This window comes from Centropristis striata, chromosome 19, assembly GCF_030273125.1.
Source record: "Centropristis striata isolate RG_2023a ecotype Rhode Island chromosome 19, C.striata_1.0, whole genome shotgun sequence".
Classification (NCBI taxonomy): Eukaryota; Metazoa; Chordata; class Actinopteri; order Perciformes; family Serranidae; genus Centropristis; species Centropristis striata.
Genome location: NC_081535.1, coordinates 6,124,247 through 6,145,636, shown reverse-complemented (window position 1 = coordinate 6,145,636; position 21,390 = coordinate 6,124,247). Strand labels below are relative to the sequence as shown.

At 38.5% G+C, this 21,390-nt stretch overlaps 1 protein-coding gene across 1 annotated transcript; it reads right to left on the bottom strand.

Moving 5' to 3' along the window:
- Window positions 1–1,106: 1,106 nt before the first annotated feature.
- On the bottom strand, window positions 1,107–19,773 carry pigo (phosphatidylinositol glycan anchor biosynthesis, class O). Its single transcript, XM_059358479.1, has 11 exons — window positions 19,639–19,773; window positions 17,782–18,260; window positions 16,564–16,707; window positions 16,345–16,468; window positions 15,027–15,186; window positions 12,047–12,229; window positions 9,398–10,991; window positions 7,937–8,140; window positions 7,211–7,395; window positions 6,120–6,190; window positions 1,107–3,343 (listed from the first exon to the last, which is right to left on the bottom strand). Exons 2-11 carry the CDS (start codon window positions 18,257–18,259, stop codon window positions 3,214–3,216), a joined length of 3,273 nt encoding a protein of 1,090 aa, XP_059214462.1. The 5' UTR covers window position 18,260; window positions 19,639–19,773; the 3' UTR covers window positions 1,107–3,213.
- Between the last annotated feature and the right edge of the window lie 1,617 nt (window positions 19,774–21,390).

Here is a 21,390-nt window from a genome sequence, read left to right as displayed (position 1 = left end):
AAGTCCTTGAAAAGTGCTTGAATTTGACCACTCAAAAAGTGTATGAACCTTGCATAAAGCACACCAGAGAATCTGGAGACTATGATGTCATGTAAAAAAGTTTTATTACATTTTTTACAGAATGAAAAAAATCATCTTAATTAATCAGATATTTATATATTAAACATTTTAGAACGGAAATAAAAAAAAGTGCCCCGTCAACACTCAAACCTAGCCAAACCATCACTCTGCTCTAAACGACCAGTCACTCCCATATACAACAGCCTGAGAAATGCAGCACTATTGCATTGTAGCTAATTCATCCTGAGTCAACATCCCTTCGATATCATGCATTAGCTAATGAGCTTCAGCTGCTGACTACAGCTGCACAACAGTCACAGATCTTACTTTTGGACACCGACTCTGACGTCCTGCAGAAATTAATTAACTGAGGGTGTTTCTGGATTCAATAACCCTGTCAACATAATGACATCATACACAAAAAAAAGGCATTGGTCAAATCTAGTAGGCACCTGTTCCAGGGAAAAGATGTATGAGGCCTAATTAAGACAAAGGTTAAATTTGAGATAAAAACAAAAACAAATCATTAGCGATTAAAAGAATTTTAAATAGGCGTTAGAGTTAGGAATCAGAACTCTAAAAAAAAAAAGAAGAAAAGAACACAATAGATTATGCAACCGTTTTAAAAAAACAAACAATTATATTCACAGTAATACTATGTGAATTGGCAGTAACCAGACGTGCTGGTTATTTCATCATCTTGGAAGTATAAAACGTACAAAAAAAAATATGGAAAAGTTCCTCCAGCAGACACTTAGATGACAGACATGGTGTAATGCACTTGGATGGACTCGGAGTAGATCTGCTTGCAAATTGATCATGAAGTAGCTCCAGACATCAGGTGGCAAGATTGGCTTTGGTGGTTTAAGTATTAAGTGGTCACAGATTCAGCTTCTGCAGTAAGACACTCAATTTTCTACGGAAACCCTGAGAGGCAAATGGGAAACATAACTGTGGTGATGCCTTTTTATAAGTGTGATCTAAATTGTTATCTCCGTGTTTATGATTTTAAAAACAGTTGTTTTTAAGTTGCTTTCCTTTTTTTTTTTTTTATAAATCTGTGAAACAGTTTGTACAGGTGCATCTCAATACATTAGAATATGATGGAAAAGTCCATTTCTAGTAGTTCAAGTCAAACTATTGAGTCATATAGATGGATATACTTTTCAGAGGCCAACATTTCCATATTAATCATACTTTTTAAAATTGGTCTTTTGTAATATTACTTTTTTTTTTTTGAGACACTGAATTTTAGGTCTTCATTAAATGTAAGCCATAATCATTATAATTAGAAGAAATCAAATAAATGAAGACATGAAATGTTTCATTCTGTGTGTAATGGATATATATAATGTGTTATTTCCAGTTTTTGAATTGAATTACTGACATAAATAAACTTTTCAATGAAATTCTAATTTATTGAGATGCACCTGTAAAAGAAAAATATGGTAACTGCCAAAATACAAACTCAAGACTACAAAACTGGAGTCCATGAAATAGTTGGTGATGTCACAATGACTATGCCCGTTATTTGTGGTGGTCTATCGCCATGTTTCTATTGTCGCAATAAAGAAAATGCAAATTAGGGACATTTCCATCGACTGGTTTTGAGAGATTAAACAAAGCTGCATAAAGTACTTTTGTCAGAAGATGTTGTAATGTTTTTCGGTAGACTAATCTATCAGTTAACAGTCGAAGAAGTCGAGATTGTGCGAGACATAAAACAGTCAAAGTAGCGATGGGGGAAAGGGACGAAACAACAACAAAAACTAGGTTGCTAATCAGACAACTTTGATCACCCACGAGAGAAAATGGGAGAAAAGTCTCCAGGATTTGGATTTGGCAGAGCGGAAACAGCCGATCGTCAGTCAGGCGAGTTAAATGTTCGCTAAGTCAGAACTTATTTGAAAAAAATCGTTAAGCACATTAAATATAAACCACTGCAAGTAAGTGTAAAAACCAACTGGTTAGGCGTTATAAAAGACAGTTTAAACAGTAAATAAATGTATGTAATTGCCGTAAGTGAAGTAGTTACAAGCATCACATGAGTACTGCAAGTTACGTAAAAAATGTAAGTAACGTTAAAAAATGTGATTCACGTAACTCAAGTTAAAAATTGTTCACTTTTGTTTTCACACAGGACTCGAATCCCGCTCTACTGGGTGAAAGTCCGCCATTTATTCGACCCAACCACCAACACCAGCCTCTAGCAAATTGTGGAAATCTGCCATTTTAACTTTAGCTACATCAACAGGATAGCAGCAAACGCATTGATGTGGGTGGTGAAATGCGTCAATATCGATCTTTTTTTTTTTTATGCCTGTGCATACGACCTATATTGATGACCCTTTATGTGTATTTTCAAAATTGTTATAGAATTTTTGTGTTTCCATCAAGCTTTTCTCATGCAAATCTTTCTATCTGTTCTATAAAGGACTAAAAGCATTCATGTGTTAAAATGGAGCACAAGATATTTTTTCCTCACTTGCCTCTACGGGCTTCCGTAACATTCACGTGCTGTATTGTTGCTTTTTTTCCATTACATTAAACTTGCACATACATGTGTTTTGAGTGTCAATTTAGCTTAAATACTGTTGCTAGCCAGCTGTAACAGGCATGTAGCTAGTGTAAACTGTTTAGTTTTTTTAACTGCTGCACCATGAACCGTTTGCAAGACTGTCTGGCTTGGAGAGCTTTGAAAGTTTCATCCATACTATCAGTTAGAAAACAGGAGTTTCGGAGAGACATTCAGGAGTTGCTGTCCGTTCTCTGACAACATAAGCCTTCAACCTCATGAGCTGAATGAGGTGGTGTACAAGCTTATCATCTTACCAGTGTAAAAGACAACAACAGCAACAACAACAACAAAATGTTCAATGTGGCTCCAGATGCTAAGAGTTCAGTCAGTCCAACATTTGATGTCCCAATGGCCTCAGTGTTAATAAAGAACAAAATAGCCCTCAAAAAGAGTAACAAAAAGTGGCAACCTCACATGACACGTTTGAGGGGATCCGTATGCTCCACACAGATGGTAATGTTTTTTTTTTTTGTGTGTGTGAAAGGTCCATATAAAAGCTTTACAGTGACACCTCCATGTCCGTGTTCTCTGTGGCACAGTGAGCTCTGGTGGCCTTCTGCGGTAAAGCGCCGTCGCTACCTGGAGGCTTCAGGGACGAGTCTCTTAAACCAGCTGCCCACCGCCACGTCCACCCTCAGCACTAACGTCACCCCGATCAGCAGGAACACGCTGCTCACCAGGAAGCCCGAGGCCTCGAACATTAACCTGGAAGGAGAAAACAAGAGTGTTACGCTAGGTGGGAGATACAAAAGTTCAAAGTATAGAGTAGAACAGGGATGGGCAACTTAAATGCTGCAGGGGGCCACAGGGCCACATATAGGACTGTGCACTTCACCAGATATGATGACACTGCAATTTTAAACATGTTTACAGTGCAGTAACTTAACATATTTCATGCTCAAATGCATATATAACAGTATAAATAGGAATACAAAAGGTTTGAAGCAAATAAAAAATAACCACTTAATATGATTTTTTTTTTCAGTGCAAGAACAGCAGACCAACATTAATTGCAAGATGTCATTTTGTGCATTTTTACACTGCACTTTTAAGATTTCATGCTCAAATGCATGTAGTTGTACTGAGGGCCACTTCAAGTGAAGGTGCGGGCCGTATGTGGCCCCCGGGCCTCCAGTTGCCCATCCTGTGTAAAAGTAGAATATTTTAAACATGGTTGTCTTCTGATTTGATTGAAATTATTGTTCCAACCTCTTCTTTTAAATGCTCTGAAGTGTTTTTTTATCCAGTATTTTTTTTCTCCCTTTTTTCTGACGAAAATGGTTTTGACTGTAGGTTAATGTGAACTCCACTTCAAAAAAGTCTATCATCTCCATTGTGCTGTGCACTAATGTGTCTGTGTGGTTGTCTGCCACATAGGGCTGGGCGATATGGACCAAAAGTCATATCCTGATATATTTTAGTTAAGTTAGTTTATTTAAGTGAAATATAAATTCTGTATAACAACAGGAGTACCTTTATTTATTAATTTTTTTAAACTTAAAGCTCCATAAAGTGCACATTTAAATAAAATATATCGATATATGCGATATGGTTTAATTCCATATCACATTTAAAGATATATCTATATATTTTTTATATCGATATATCGCCTAGCCCTAAACTACAGTAATCTTTAATTAAGTGTTAATGTTATTTTATACACACCTTGTTTATTCTAAATTGTTCTATGCAGCATTCTCTCCACCTTTTTTAATTAAAGCTCCATAAAGTGCATATTTAAATAAAAAAATATTTTAAATAAAATAGCCTATGCAATAAAACAGGCCAATCTTTTTCTGAAATAAATGTATTTATATGAGAAAATAACTAAATATGACAAACCCTAGTAAGGGCAGCATTTATATATAAAGAAAGAAAAAAAATTGAACTACATCAATATATGCGGTATGGTTTAATTCCATATCACATTTAAAAATATATCGATGTATCTTTTATAATCGATATATCGCCCAGCCCTACTGCTACACAAATAAATGTACTTTTTATCCAGGTTTAAGCCACATTCTTCCACATCTTGAATCTTGCTCTTTTTAAATTATAACTCTCACTTCTAAGTTCATATTAACCAGATGAAGGATTTTATTCATCAAGTTATCAGGGAAACAAGCGAACCAAACATTAGTTGCTGCTCGGCTCACAGTCCCTTCAGTGGCATCAGAGAAACAGATTTTTATGCAAAACTGCTCTATCTACAGATTTTTCACCACCCGTTTAAATCACCGGGGTTTGTTTGTTTATTTTGGAGACCTCTGTGGATAATTCTTGTCCCGGTAAAAACCTCCTGAACATCTGGATTATCAGAGAAACAAGCTGTGCAAACGTTAGAAGCAGCTCGGCTCGCAGCCACTCTGCCAACGCACTGAACGGCGTCAGAGAAACACTGATTTTAAAAGGTAAAACAGCTTTAATCAGTGTTTTTACTGGATTTAATCAGCAGGTCTGTTTGTTTTGGAGAGGAGGAGATCTCTGCGGATAGTTTGGCTTCTGTTAAAATCCTGATTAAAAACACTGAAGGAATTCTAACCAGGAGAAATGTATTGCAAAGATGGCATTACTTCCATCTTTTGTTACTGTTTTGATTAAGAGACCCCTCTTAGAAAATGTATTATTGCACATTTAACCTTTTGGGACCACTAGGGACATTTTTGACCATATTTGTAATTTTTTCCACTTTTGTTTTGGCAATAATTTTAGCTGTGGAGTTTTTTTTTCTTGATATATTTTGAATTTAATTGAATTTGGAGTTCAAATTTAAATTTTTCTTATGGGTCTATAATACACTGTGTACACATTTACTACCCTTTCAGGCCTTAAGGCTGAAAATGTCCACTTCCAAAAAAATGCTATAAAAGCTTTACAGATTAACATTTTTTTCTACTTTTTTCTGCATAAACCTCTTAATATAAACCACCCTGCTCAAAACCACCAAACATTCAAAGATTTTGAGGATTTTAACCCTTTAAATGCCAGTTTGATTACAGGATGTCACTGTTTTTCAAAGAAAAGAAAAAAAAACACAAATGCAGTTATTTTCATAAAAATTATCAGTGACACTGTTCAATCAAACTGCCATTTAAAGGGTTAAAATGGCAAAAATGTTTAAACATTTGGTAGTTTTGAGCAGGGCAGAAGTTGTTTAAGAGGTTTATGCAAAAAAAAGTCAAAAAATTAAATATATATATCAATCTGTAAAGTTTTTATAGCATTTTTTTGGAAGTGGACATTTTTTTTAGCCTTAAGGGCCTGAAAGGGTAGTAAATTAAAGTGATCCCAGAGGCTTAAAAAATCTGTATTTTCTGTATTTATTTATTTTATGGCTTAAAAAAACAGAGCACAGAGTATCTCACAGTAGTCAACTAGAGAAAAGTATCCCTTGACTAATGTACACTGTGTCCACATCCTCTAATGCCTTTACTGTAAGTGAGTTTGTGTGAGCTGGAAAATCCATTCAGGCACTCACTTGGGTGCGAAAACCTTCCACACCATTAGGTGTCTCCTGAGGATAGCAGCTGCACAGACGGAAGCAAAGACCTGTGAAGAGACGCACAGATACGGACTGACTCCCATGATGTGATAGAGATATGCACGTACACACAAGGAATAAAAACTTAACATCAGTAACATCACAGATCCCTGTAGCACCCTGTAATGTCATCATTTCCTGATGATGTAATAACGTCTGAAAACGTAATAAAATTTGCACTTAACTCGATCGAAAATGTGATAAAATCCAATAATGTAATAACTCCACCAATAATGTAAAAAAATATCCTGACTGATATTGTAATAACATTTTTACCAAGAGTGTAAAACCTTATTACATTATTGGGAATTTATTACGTTTTCAGGAGGGGTTTTTACTCTGATCGGAGCGGTGTCCCTAGCAACGGTGTGTTACACTTAGCAACGGCCTGGCAACTGACTGCAGGAATTATTTTTCTGTTGTTGTTGTTGTTGTTGCCTATCTTGATCAATAGATGGTGGTATTCTGTTAATTCTCCATATTCAACCTTTAAGGTCAGGATTAGTTTTCCCATTAGGATATTTTATTACATTATTGGTGAAGTTATTACATTATTGTAGGTCTGTCACGATAACACATTTTTTAGGATGATATATTTTCCCAGAAACTATCTCGATAAACGACAGTATTGTTGAGTACATCCTTTTCCACAGCAATGAATTTCTAAATCTCAAGAATATTAGACATTGGAACTGAATGTGGAAAATAAATATTAAAACATCTTAGATAAATAAAACATACATAAATAAACTACTATAATAGAGCAGGTTGAGCGACAGGAGAGGGACAGAAGCAGCGCAACTGGCAAAAATATTGATGGCTTATTCAAACAACAGTTAGAGTCCACAAAAACTATTGAGTCCATTTTTATACATCGAATGATAACTAGATATTTTGACTATCGTGGCAGGCCTACATTATTGGGTTTTATCCCATTTTCGATCAAATTAAGTGCAAATTTATCATGCGTTTTATTACATTTTCAGGAAGTGATGACATTATAGGGTGCTCCAATCCCTAAATGGTACCTGTGCTCCGAGTAGGAAGAGGTAGCGTGTTGACAGTTGGAGCAGGGCGGAGCTGAACTGTTCGGGGTTTTCTCTCAGTCTCATCTCCATCACAGCGTCTTCTCCTTCTTCCCCACAAGCTCGTCCTCCTCTGCTGCCCCGCACCTCACACACCAGCGGCCAGAACAGCAGCAAGGGACAACCCACTGGAGACAACCACACACGACACAAATTAGGGTTGTAAAAAGTACCGATACTCAAAAAAGTAACTCTCTAAACATTGTATCTGGCTACGATACTTATTTTCAAAAGTATCGATACCTAACCAAGGAATGAACCCTTAAGTTATTGTTATTTTTTTTTAAATCAAGCTTGCCTAATATTGTGCACAGCCAGCATACAACCTCAAAATATTGTTGTAATTGTTATTGTTTATTGTATTTATTTATTTTTTGCACTACCTCAGACCTGAAGCTCGTTATCATAGTTGCAGTTTCTTTTTGCACAACTGTTTTTTATTATAAATATTTAACCTGTGGTTCTGTTCATTTTTACATGTTGCATTTTTGTTGTTAATAAAAATATTTCTGTTAAATTTTGGGGTCTTTGTTTTTATCCTTGTGACATCGAAAATGGTATCGAGTATCGAATATTTTCCGTATCGGTATCGAGTTGAAAATTTTAGTATAGTGACAACCCTAACTCACTATAGCCCACATTTACTGCTGCCTCTCCGTTTATAACTACCTGCGAACAAGATGTGTGAGGCAAAAGTGTTGAGGGTGACCAGCGAGGCGGGCAGCACGGTGCCTGTGTGTCCGTCAGGGAATCCCACGAAGGCTGCCCCCCACTGGATGGAGGGGAAGGTGGGGAGGTGACCTGTGGCGTGGAAGAACTGAGTGGCAGCCAGAGACCACAGCACGACTGGAGTCCAGGGCACGTTAAAGCCACCTGGGGAAACAACGACAGGTGGGGAACAAGGTTATTATAGTTAACGAAAACTAACGTAATAACGAAAACTAGAAGTGAAAAAACATTTTCGTTAACTGAAATAAAAAATAAAAAAACTAGAGTTTTTTAAAAAACGATAACTAACTGAAACTGTATTTTGTGGTTACAAAACTAACTAAAATTATAGTGAAAATGTCCTTCGTTTTCGTCTTTGTCAACTTTTTTGGGTTTCTGGTTTTATGACTTAATAAACTTATTGGGAATGAGATGGATCAGACAAAGGAAATAAAGGAAACATTTATTATGACTTTGTTTAATGGCACCCAACAAATACCCCATTACAAAAAACTAAAACTAACACTAAAACTAATAAAAACTAAACTAAAACTAAGCATTTTCCAAAAAATAAAAACGAATTAACACTAGCAAACTCACTCTAAAAACTAATTGAATAAACTAACTGAATTTGAAAACAAAAAATCACAACGAAATTAAAACTATAACTATTGAAAAATCCAAAACTATTAGAACCTTGGTGGGGAAAAAAATCAATACAGCATAGTATTGTGATATTTTGCGTGGCAATATTATATCGATTCATGGCCACCAACTATCGATATTTAGCGTTCCAACGGCTGGCATTCTGCAGTATTTTCGCCGTAGTGGGCTCACTTTTAGGAATATACTGGAGGTACTAGTAATGGGATGTTGTCGAAATAGCGCTGAAAATTTAGGCTTTTTTATGTTTCATTCAAAAAAAAAAAAAATCAGAGCAGTGAAGCTTAAAGTTGAGGAAAGTTTGATGAAATGCTGCAGTTGTTGCTGTCCAACATGTTTGATATCAGTTCAGTTTGACTGAATACTTTGTTGGTCAGTCTGTGGGTTTGACTCTCATTGTGGAGAAATAAAAAGACTGAAGTGAGATGAATAGACTGAGAATTTTCTATTATTTTCAATTCTTGATTGAATTTAATTTCGTGGACACAAAATGCAGTTAAACAGTTAAATCGCAATATATCGCAAAATGCTTAAATTCACAATAATATTGTATCGTGACTCAAGTATCGGGATAAAATCGTATTGGGATAAAATCGTATCGTGGGGCCGATAAGCTGATTCACACCTCTAGGAGATTGTCTTAAATTTAAATAGTTATAATATTGAATAATTTGCAAATCATCACCTCTAGAGTGAGTACAGTAAAATCTAAAAAAAATGAAAAGCAGAGCATAAAAGAAAAGATGGTCAGCAGCCTACCAGAGTTTGCTCCATGCAGGCCGCTGAGGGTGGTGGAGGAGGCGTGGATGTGCAGCAGAGCCCCCATTTCCAGCAGCAGCAGGAGGAAAGACAGCGCCATGCCCTCGGGGTGCAGCAGCAGCAGCCCCACTCCCAGCATGCCGCAAAACAGCAGCAAAGGAGCCGAGTAGACGGTTCCCAGTCCGTAGGCCTTCACAGCGGGGCTGCTGTCCACCTCGCCGCCCCCGCTCAGCTCTCCGTCGTCCAGCGAGCGACGCATGCGCTGGTAGATCTGAGGGATGAGGTGGTGCAGCTCCGCCTGGGGGCTGATGCCGGTGCTGGCCCGGTAGCGCGGCGGCGGCGGCAGAGAGGAGCCTCGGGTCGAAGGCGAGGCCCTCGGCTTCACGAACACGGTGAGGGGGTCCAGCCAGATCAGGAGCAGCCCCAGTCCCAGGAGGCCGAAGGCGGCCCTGGGGAGCGCCAGCTGGGCCAGGCTGATCAGCTCCGCCAGGTTCCTGAAGCTGTCCTCCGGAGTGGCGCTGACGGCCCAGTGGAACGCCAGACACACGGACAGCAGCGGCAGCACCCAGCGGGCCGTGAACACCGTCCCGCCGGACGAGTTCAGGTTGCCGTAGTGACGCAGGCAGCGTTTCAGCAGATACGTCCACAAGCCGAGGGAGCAGACGGAGAGCACGTAGTGGAGGTTCTTCAGCTGGCTGTTCTGCAGCCGGGACAGAGGGGCGAGGAACGGGGACGGCTGGCAGGAGCCCTGCTCCTCCCGACAGGCGTGGAAGGAGAGCGAGAGGTAGAGGCTGCCCACCAGGACGCCTAAACACGCCAACAGGGTGCTGCTTTCCTTCCTCACGGTGGATGGAGGTAAAGCCGGGGAGGGCAGGAAGCCTGCGGCCTTCAGGGGGTCGTGGCTGGGCGGGAGCAGCAGGCCGTCCCAGTTGAGGTGGACGGGGACGTAGAGCGCCAGAGAGAACAGCAGGAAGGTTACCGCCCGGCCTTCAGCGATCACGTAGCTGTCAGAGAGCAGCGAGGCACAGCGGAGGAGCGGTACTAAGAGCGGCGGGATGAGGAGGCGCCGCGGGGTCAGCCAGCTCTTCGGAGCTTTGGAGCCGTTCTTCTCCACCGTGATGCTTCTGGACCGCCGGGCTCTCCACAGGAAGAGCAGCTCGGAGCTGAGGGCGGCCGCCGCCAGGCACCACGCCGCCTCCACGTGGCCCTGCGTGACCACCTGACACGCCGCCACGCACACACCCGATATCAGCGCCACGGCAACCGGGGCCTTCAGCCCGGGCCCGTTCTCCCGGATCAGCACCAGGGACAGCTCCGACAGGATGAAGCACGTCAGGCAGGCGAACGCCAGGATGGCCAACCCCGCCGCCATCTTCAGCGGGTTGAAGCGCGCCCAGGTGGCGCGGCAGGTGTCTCTGACGGAGGTGAGGTAGGCCTGCAGCGAGGCGGCCAGCTGTGGCGAGGGGGGCCGACCCTCTCGGACCGCGGCGAGGTACTCGGAGGAGAGGCGGGAGAAGTCGGCCTTCAGCCGAGCGAGGCTCTCTGGCGGGATGTCTTTGGCCATGCCGGAGTACGTCTCCAGGAAACGGTTCACCTTCACAAACACAATTGTTTTGTATAAAAAAGCTTCATAGTTGAACAATTACTAGTGTAGTTTTAAATCTATAATAGTTTATAGATTGTATTTTAATCATTTAATTTTTTGTTTTACTGTATATTTTCTTATAAACAGTATTTGTTATAGGGTTGTCAAAAGTATCGATACTCAAAGAAGTATCGATACTAAAACGTTGTATCCGGATACAATACTCATTTTCAAAAGTATCGAGTATCTGAAGCTTGTTATCATAGTTGCAATTTCTTTTTGCACCACTGTTTTTTATTTTAAATATTAACCTGAGGTTCTGTTAATTTTTACATGTTGCATTTTTCTTGTTAATAAAAATATTACTGTTAAATTTTGGGGTCTTTGTTTTTATCCTTGTGGTATCGAAAATGGTATCGAGTAACGAATATTTTCCTGAGTATCGGTATCGAGTTGAAAATGTTTGTATCGTGTAAACCCTAATGTGTTCGCCTTGCTTTTAATCATGCATTCAAAATAATACAAACATTTAACATTTGTATTAAACAAGCAGTGTTTTTGGAGGGAATCCATTCACTTTTTTTTTAAACTTTACAGTGAAAACTGTGTCAAATGGTTACTAGAACTGTATACTATATACTATATGATATTTATGTATGCCTTTTGAAATAAACAATTGTAATTTATTTTAAATATTTTAGTCTGTGAATATATAACAGTCTAATTTTCAGGCTGTTTTCAGAATCAATCATTAAAATTATCATGATTAAAGTTGATTTAGTTATTTGTTTTGTATAAAAAGCTTCATAGTTCAACGATTACTAGTGTAGTTTTAAATCTATAATAGTTTATAGATTGCATTCTAATCTACCAAATCAATAACTCTTCTCTAATAATCTGTAAGTATGTTTGATACATGTCAATACATTTCTCTTGTGTTGTTCTTTGTGTAAAGTGTAAAGACTTGAAGAATTGTCACATGAGGTGAAATTAAACACACACAATCACGACAAAGTATTAAACTGATGTGTTTTCCTGTGTGTGGTCCTAACTGAGCAGCGTACCTGTTTGGCATTGATCCACAGCGCCTCCAGCTGGCTGAGGCGTCCAACTGCACCTTCTGTCTGCTCGTGAGAAGGAAATAAAGGCAGGAGGACCTGGCCCACGCTGCTGTACGGGATAGGAACCCCCAGCAGCAGAGCCAGGGTGGGCACCAGGTCCGTCTGGGGCACCACGTCCGGTTCACTCTACAAATATAACAAAATAAAAGCCTGCTGCGTTAGATTAATACTCTATTTATCTGTGATGTGAAGGACTATTCTGACATGTTAGAAAACCTTCTGTGTAAATATTTTCTGAGAATATTACTGGTGGCCTTTAAGAAATCAATAACGAAGAAACGGCTGAAGAGGGATTGATATTGTGTACAACTTCTTTGTAATTGAAAGAATTACTTTCAATTTAAGAACACAAAAAGAGGTATTTATTGAAAATTGGCAAAAATGGATTACATACGTCTATACCATAAAACCGTATTTCAGGTAATCTCAGATTGGACTATCAGAATACTTTCATTTCTTTATAATTTTCCCTTTTTTCTTTTTTTTTCTGGGTGTTTTCCAATCCCCTTTTGTACACTTTTATTTTTCCCTTGATATTTTCTGTATTTGTCTATATGTCTTCATGTTGATTGTTTGTTTGTTCATTTACATGTAAAATCAAAAACCAATAAAAAGTAAATGACAAAAAAAAAGAAAACCTTTTGTGTTATTGACGAAGGATGCACAATATCAGCTTTTTCCCTGATCGCCAATATACCAATATTTTCTACTTATTTTGGCAGATTGCTGATGTCAGTACCAGTATATGCACATGTATTTTTCCACCTAATTGCACAGAATACCTACAGTCATGGAGAAAATTATTAGACCACCCTGGTTTTCTTCAATTTCTTATTCATTTTAATGCCTGGTTCAACTAAAGGTACATTTGTTTTGACAAATATAATGATAACAACAGAATTAGCTCATAAGAGTTTAATTTAAGAGCTGATATCTAGACATTTTCAATGGTTTTCTTGGTAATGATTTTGGTTATTATCAAGAAACCCATGGAAAATATCTAGATATCAGCTCTTAAATTAAACTCTTATTAGCTATTTATGTTGTTATCATTATATTTGTCCAAACAAATGTACCTTTACATTCACACGATGGGTAAGAATAAAGTTTAATAAAAAGAGGTATCAAATTAAGTACTCATTCGGTACAGAAACATCATTTATTTTCAGTGTTTTTAGTCTTTAGTTTCCTTTAAATTATCCCTTCTTTTTTGCTTTATTTTAACTCTTGCAGGTAATGTCTTTTAACCCTTTTTGTATCTTTTTCCTTTGTCAATCCTGTATTTTATTGCACTAAATGCACTTTTATGTGCAGCTCAGCTGTCTGTAACTGTTCTATAGAAATAAAAATTGACTTGACTTGACTTTTGTTTATGTAATATTTCCTGAGAAACCTTTTGTGTTTCTCATCTGTAATAAGTCCAGTACGACTGGTGGACTGGATGAATCCTGTGTGTTTCAGGGTTTCTAATAATATCCTCTTTCCTGGTAGTAGTGGTATTTTCTGTATAACCCAGGATTTTCTACTATCTAATATGTATTACTCCAATTACACTGCAATATTGGGAGTCATCAGTGAAGTTCATTTTCCTCCACTTTTACCACCTGCCGGCATCAATTTAGAAGATTTGGGGAACTGCACAGCCAACCATGAACAGAAACGATCATGCACAGAGTGGTTTGATGGTCCATATTCCTAATACAGCAAACACTCTGCTGATTTGGTGGGATAATCACAATTTAAATGGATATTTGTTGATTAAATAAATGACATTAAGGCAGTCAGCACGCAGACAGGAGTATAGAAGCCAAGCAGTGTGCTGCTGAGAACAGGAGGTTGCAACAAAGTGTATTTTAGCCACATAAAAATAAAAAAAATCAATATAATTTTAAGTATATGCCATATTTAGAATATTTTCACTGCTTTACCTTGCTGTCAGACAGCCGGTTTAAATAACACGGAGCACATAAAGACAGATCTGCACTCTATTCAAAGCCACCAGACTCCTTTATCTTGTTTTATCTTTTTTAATATCTTATGCACTTTCTAATGTCTTATGCACTGATTGGGTTGAGCACCCATAATTTTCTCGTGCATTGTGCAATAACAATAAAGACTATTCTATTCTATTCATAATCCAGTATGTATTAAAACATGCATACATTGGCAAAATAAAAGATATATATACAGTACTATGCAAAAGCCTGTTTTGATAACACGCTTTTATTTTGAAAGGACGAAAAGAGACTTCCTGTCAATCGTAAAACTAACTCAAGTGAGATTAAACTGTAAAGATAACGTCAAGGAGTTCAATGTTTTATGTTTTAGCCCCCGAAGAGGCATGAGGTTAGTTTTCACAGTAATCTTGCATATTTAAATGTTTTGTGTTTAAATAAGTTTTGGATTAATGAATCTGAATTAAACCTAGTGATTCATGCTAGCAAGGTTTGATACATTAAGCTAGCTTTGCTCAAATTAATCCTCTTGTATTTCTGTGTGTTTTAAAATTGGTAATGCAACTTTCAGTTTGCAAACTGTAGCTTTATCCAACTTAATTCTCAGCTCATTGGCTTATTGATGTACAGCCGCAAAACTGGACAATCAGCTGTGTTTCAGTTCAGTGAAACTGATGCGCTGTCATAGATAAAATTAAAATGAAAAAATACACAGATACATTAAAAATTCCACGTAATCAATCATCGATAAATTACTCCCATCCCTAATACCAACCATGGTTAAGTACCTCATACAACCCAACTTTAAAAAGTAACCAAACTATCCTTTAAGAGTTAATGAACTGGTTAGGAATTCATGTCACTGAGCGATTGACCACAAAATAAAATCTTCTCGTTCATGTCCTTCCTTCACATATCAATCATCTTTTTAAAAAAAAAACAACTGTGAAGGAGGCGACTGTACCGACCTGTGTCGGAGGTCCAGGAAACAAAGGAGAAGGACTGTAGAGGAAGATAGCAGCGTCCGTCTCCTTCTGACTCTCCCCGCCGTGGTCTCCGGTGTCCGTCATCCCGTGGTCTCCCATCACCACCAGCAGGGTGTCATTCTGCAGCCGGTCGATCACAGACCTGGAGGAAAAGGGTCAATACGGTCAGAGAGGTTAAATAAACAGATTCATTAGGTTTCCTGCAATTAAAGCTCACAGTGGCCCTCATTTATCAAACGAGCGTACGACAAAAAGTGAGCGTAAAGTGGGCATACGATCATTTCTACACAAGGCTCGGCATTTATCAATTTGGAGTGGAGGGTACGATCGGAAATTGCTCCGATACTGCTGAAAATCCTGCATCGGTATTGGCGAGTACTGGAGTCCAGGCACCGATCCGATACCAGGTAATTTATTAAATTAGTAATCTATTTACTGGTTATTGAGCTCTGGCACAGTTCTTCTTCACCGCTCTTAAAACAGTGGCGCTTCATTTATCCAATCCAATCAATCCAATCCGCTTTATTTGTATAGCACGTTTAAACCACAAATTGTCTCCAAAGTGCTGTACATAGAATCAACAATAAAACAAACATTTCCATATAACAATCAGCAATAAATAATAAGTGTAAAAATCTAAAATGATGCTATTAATAAAGTAAAACAATACAATCAAACAGATAAACATAGTAAAATAAATAAAAGACGTAGTTAAAAGTAGTAAAAGAAATAAAAGACACAGAGGACCACAAAACTCATGCAAAGTTAAAAAGCCAGGGAATAAAAATGGGTCTTAAGACGAGACTGAAAACACTCCAACGTGGGGACTGTTCGGATGCTGTTGGACTACCGTTTTTTATACTGTACCTTCATTTTACAATATTGTGGCTGCACTTTAATTTAAATATATTTCTAGATTTATTTATTTAGGTTGCTGTTGCACTACTGTTTTATATACTGTTTTATTTAAAAATAAATGGCTTGAATCTGCTGTATTTATTCATGTTTTACAAAGGGTTTAACCTGAGCCAGGCCTCACCACAATGATAATCATATCACAGTCATGCAGGTGTCGTATGATATTTTTTTTATAAAATACTGGTATCAGATCAGTACTCTGTATCGTTTTAGGCCTAGATGGGTTAAAGTGTTTAATCGTTAATGAAATGCAGTCTAACTATCTGGGTCAGCATCTTCCCATAACACTGTTGCTAAGTGATGTGACATACAGGCGTATAGGTGCATTATAACAGCTGGGGGAAGCTGTAAAACAGCCTGTAGCAGCTGCAGTGTGTCTGACCTGATGACTCCGTCCATCTGCGTGAGCTTGTCGGCCATGGCCGGGTGGTCGGGGCCGAACCTGTGACCGCAGTGGTCCACTCCCAGGAAATGAGCCACCAGGACATCCCAGTCGTCCCCCACCACTGTCAGAACCAACAGCAAGAGACAGACGGAAACATGTGAAGCGTGAGAGCGATACAAGAGCAGAGCAGACGTACAGGCAGGTGGAGAAACATACTAGTGGTGTAGAGGTGCTGCAGGATCCCGTTGTCCACCGTGTGCAGATCCTTCACGTTAAAAGAAGGGAAAGGCAGAGAGCGGTGGAACTTCTTCGGGAAAAGATTCTCCCAAGTGTCGTCTCCCATGAACACCACCCGTTTGCCTGGGAGGGGAAACAAACATTTAAAATTAACAGAAACATTTTCACTTTATTTGTTTATTTATTAAGGATCCCCATTAGCTGGTACCTTAGTAACCAGCTAGTCTTCCTGGGGTCCACAGGAACAACGCAGAATATACACAAGAAAATCATATTCTCAACATATCATACATTCACAGGTAAAGTCAATCACAATCTACCTGAAAACGGTAAGAACAGAGAAGGTAAGAACAACATTTAAAAATGTACAGCTTGTATAAAATAAGATTTGGTAACACTTTATAATAAGGTCCTTAATAACCATTAATTAACAAGTAATAAGGCATTGTTCTCGCTTTAGATCCGGTAGTTGCAAAAAGCATAGTTAACTTATAGTTAACTTATAATAGATGAGCAATAAAGTATATTTTCATATCAATAAGCAAACAAAATAAGATTAATAAAGGCATGGCAAAGACATAATGGGTGGGTCATGGGTGTAAAAAAAAGACACAAAAATGACCAAAAAAAGACACAAAATGACCAAAAAAAGACACAAAATGACCAAAAGAGATACAAAATGACCAAAAAAGACACAAAATGACGCAAAAAAGAAACAAAATGACCAAAAAAAACCACAAAATGACCAAAAAAAACCACTAAATACCAGAAAAGACAAAAGATGACCAAATAAGACACAAAATTACCAAAAAAAGACACAAAATGACCAAAAAAAGACACAAAATGACCAAAAAAAAAGACACAAAATGACCAAAAAAGACATTAAATGACCAAAAAGACTTAAACACATTAACACATGAACACTTTAACACAGTGGAGACAGAGCTACCTTCCAAAATGATTTGGCGACCCCCAGAAATCATCTCGCGACCCCAATTAGGGTCGGGACCCCAAGGTTGAGAATAGAGGGTTAAACTTTCAAGCACTGGGTTGTGTTGTAAGTAACTACTTCACCCCAGCAGTCTGCAAAAGACTATCAAGGCTGATTTTCCTCTTCAGCTCTGCAGAGAATGCAATGCATGCTAAATATTGCAGTAAACTGCACATTATAATAGATAAAACTGTGTAATTACTCACCCACTTGCCCAAACTGGTGGATGAGGTTGTCCTCCAATATGGCGCTGGATGCAAAGTTATTCCCCACATCCACAAAGGTGGGCAGGGAGCCGGTGGTGAAGCCCTTGATCCTCTGCATGGTGGTGGTAGGCGGGTCAGCACGGAAAGGGTAGAGGCGGCTGTGGGAAGGCTGGGACGACACCGTCTCCTCCAGGACGGGCAGCTTGTTCTCATAAGGTCTGGGTGCTGTGTTGTTGCGGTCGAACCAGGCGAAGTCGATCTTCAGGGCGTCTATGATGAGGAGGACGGCCCTGCGGAAACGCGGCTGGACGCGGCAGAAGTCTACCGGCTCCTCTCCGGGCTGCAGCACGTCTCCGCAGGTGCTGGTCCTGTTCACCTCCAGTCTCACCAGCAGGAACCCGCCCACAAACAGGTAGATGCCCACAAAGTAGACGGCACACATCCAGAGGAGCAGGGACAGCACCGAGAGCTTCTTCATTCTGCAGAAGTGACAGGGGAAAAAAAATCAGGCACACTTGTTTCACACAAGATTTAAAAAACAAGTCAAAGAAACAGCTGTCTATTGGCAACACCTGCTATACGAGATGCTGATGCTATTAACGTGTAAATTAACAGAAACCTCAAGTTCCACTTGTAAGCAGAAAAGGTGTCTAGTTCATTCATTTAAAAATAAGAAATATCATTGGTCTGTGGTCTTTCCCCCATAATTTTCCTTTAACCCATAAGAATCCAGATCTATTTCTCCTTGAAGGAAAATTATGGGGGATATACCACAGACCAAGTGGACCACATAGAACACATGTATGATGGTTTAAAAAAAAGAAAACACTACCCCTAAATGTCAAATATCTGTGATGTGACATATACGTTACATTGGCCGTTTATGGTATTTATGTTTATAATATTTTTATTATTTTAAAATAAATAAACTTGACGCCTTTTCTGCTTACAGAGACACAAATTTGCCTTTTTTCTTTGCATCACCACAACATTTATCAAAATTATGACAGGATAGGATAGGATTATTATTAGTTTATATTTGGTCAAATGTACTTTAAATTGAACAGCAGAGCATGTATTAATTAAAAATAATTTAAACAGAGAAAATAATTGAGTGGCCTATTACTATTTTTGTTATTTTGATGTGTCACATCAGGTTTTAGATTTTTAGGTTAAAAGCCCAAAGATATTTTTGTTACTTGTTTCATATTAATTTGTTCAGGAAATATGGTCAGAACAGGTTAAATGCAATACTTTAACCTTTTAAATTAACAGATTAGAATTGTTAAATGGGTTTAAATTTAGCCTTTGAGCAAAAAAATAACCTTTTTGAAATGAGCTACTTTTTCACATTTCTGTTTCTGTCACAGCCACATTTTGGAAAAGTCACTTCTTGTCAAAGTCACACAGTTCTGCACAAGGATTTAATGAGTTAATGTGAAGCATTATCAAATCAAATCAAATCAAGTTTATTTGTATAGCCCTTTACAGTAGCCAGAAGGTACCCAAAGTGCTTCACAGGATATCCATAAAAACAATACATAACACATGCATAACATATAAGTACAAAAATTAAGCAGAATATGGGAGATTATAGGACATTTAAAGTGTTTGTTACAAGGGTGTCACCATGGGTTCTTATGGGTTAAAGAAACAGCTGTCTATGAGCAACACCTGCTACACGAGATGCTAATGCTAGAAACATGTAAATTAACAGAAACCTCAAGTTCCACTTAAATCAAAATGCACAGCACACGGTGTTGGGACGTGACAGGTAACAAGCTAACACTAAGAGGAGCAGACGGTGAGTAAGTTAACGCTGTTAGCCGGCTGGCTTGTCTCGCTCTTGTCACTGACCTTGTAGCAGTCGGGTCCTGGTCCTCTCTCGGCCAGAGGGCGGACGTGAATGTGTGTGTGGTGAAAACACAGGTGCACAGGTGTCTCAGGTAAACAGAGAGCGCCGCGACACCAGCCTCACCTTCATCTGGACTCCGCTACAATGAGATTAGATGGCTGCTGGTGACAGCTAGGAACTTCAGCGTGCATGCAACCCGGCGGAAATGTGGGTCGGACGGTTTTACATGTAACACAGCTGTTTTTTTACGTTCGTTTTTGTGCCCTAAGTAATGACTTCTAGGCACACCTTGCTCACAACCGTCGGATAGCGTAACCTTTGGCACATTTTATCAATAAAACTCAGTATTTACATGAAATACCTCCAAATTTAGGTTTAAAAAAAAAAAAAAAAAAAAGCAAAAGTACGAACTACTGCCATGCTTTGCTAGCAGTCTTCATATGTAGACTTAATGGTTTTTTGCCAGGGCTACTCTTAACATTTTTTAATTCATTAAAAAATATATAGTTATATAATTACACTTATTTGAAACGCATTAAAATACAATACCATATAAACTACACGCCTCAAGGTGTTCATGTTGTAGCGCCTGTGAGACACAGTAGAGGGCACAAACACCCCTGACACCTGCAGCAGAGGAGGGAGGAACCAAAGATTATTTTATGGATAAATTATTTTTGTATGTAGAATTTTCAACACCAGAAACAACAACAGTACATAAACCCTTGAATGTATGACTGAAGAAGTGAAATAATACATTTTGTACAATGAAGTTAACATTGGCAGAGGTAGTAATGTTACTAAAACAAGAGGATAGTGTTGGGTTGCAATCATATGGGGAAAAATCTGGAGCAGATATAACTTGTTAAATAAAAACATGCTATGTATAAGTCTGTCCCATCCCTGTTATGGTGGCTTATGCCCTTATATATGTATATTTTATACTGCCAAAAAAAATTCCCAGCAGTTTGTATACCAATACCATACCAATACTGACTTAAAATTATAGCAGTAAAGTATAAACAATCTATTTATTGACACACAGACATGGTTAACCAATGTATTTTTATTTTATTTAATCATTATTTAACATTGTTGAACCAAAACAGTGACCCAAAACATGGAGGTCAACTTTCACATCCATTTTAAAATCAAACTCTGAGTTCATCAACAATCAAGTTCTTCCAAACATCTGAAGACGTCCAGTCGTCCTACACCATCTTCTTTTAACACAACTGTATATTTTAAGTGCTTCACAAGATCCCATTCCATCAGATCATAAACATACATAAGCGTCTTTACTTTTTCTTAGTCTCTAATGACACATGCATGTGCCAGTTTTTATTTTTTACATTATCTTCCTTAAACCTGTAAGCATCAGTTAAGCCAGGAAATGACAAACTTGCTGCATTTGCAGAGAACCATGAAATTTAATAAATATATTCCATAAGACATAATGGGTGAATACAAATATGAATAGGACAGGAACATCTGTTCCGAGGGCTATTTATCGATAAGGGATTGTCTCTGAATAATTTTAGTAAACTAAATGTGATCTAACATGGGCCAAACTGTAAAATAACTACACTATATTAAACATTTCACCATTCTGAGGCATCTGGTCAGACATCACATGTAGCAGCCTGAAGCTGCTGGTCCCAACGATGCTGAAGACAGTTGAAGTTTTCTCACTGATGTCTGTAAACAAGCCGTTTCAAAGCAGATGCTTCATGAGTTGACACATAAACACTAAT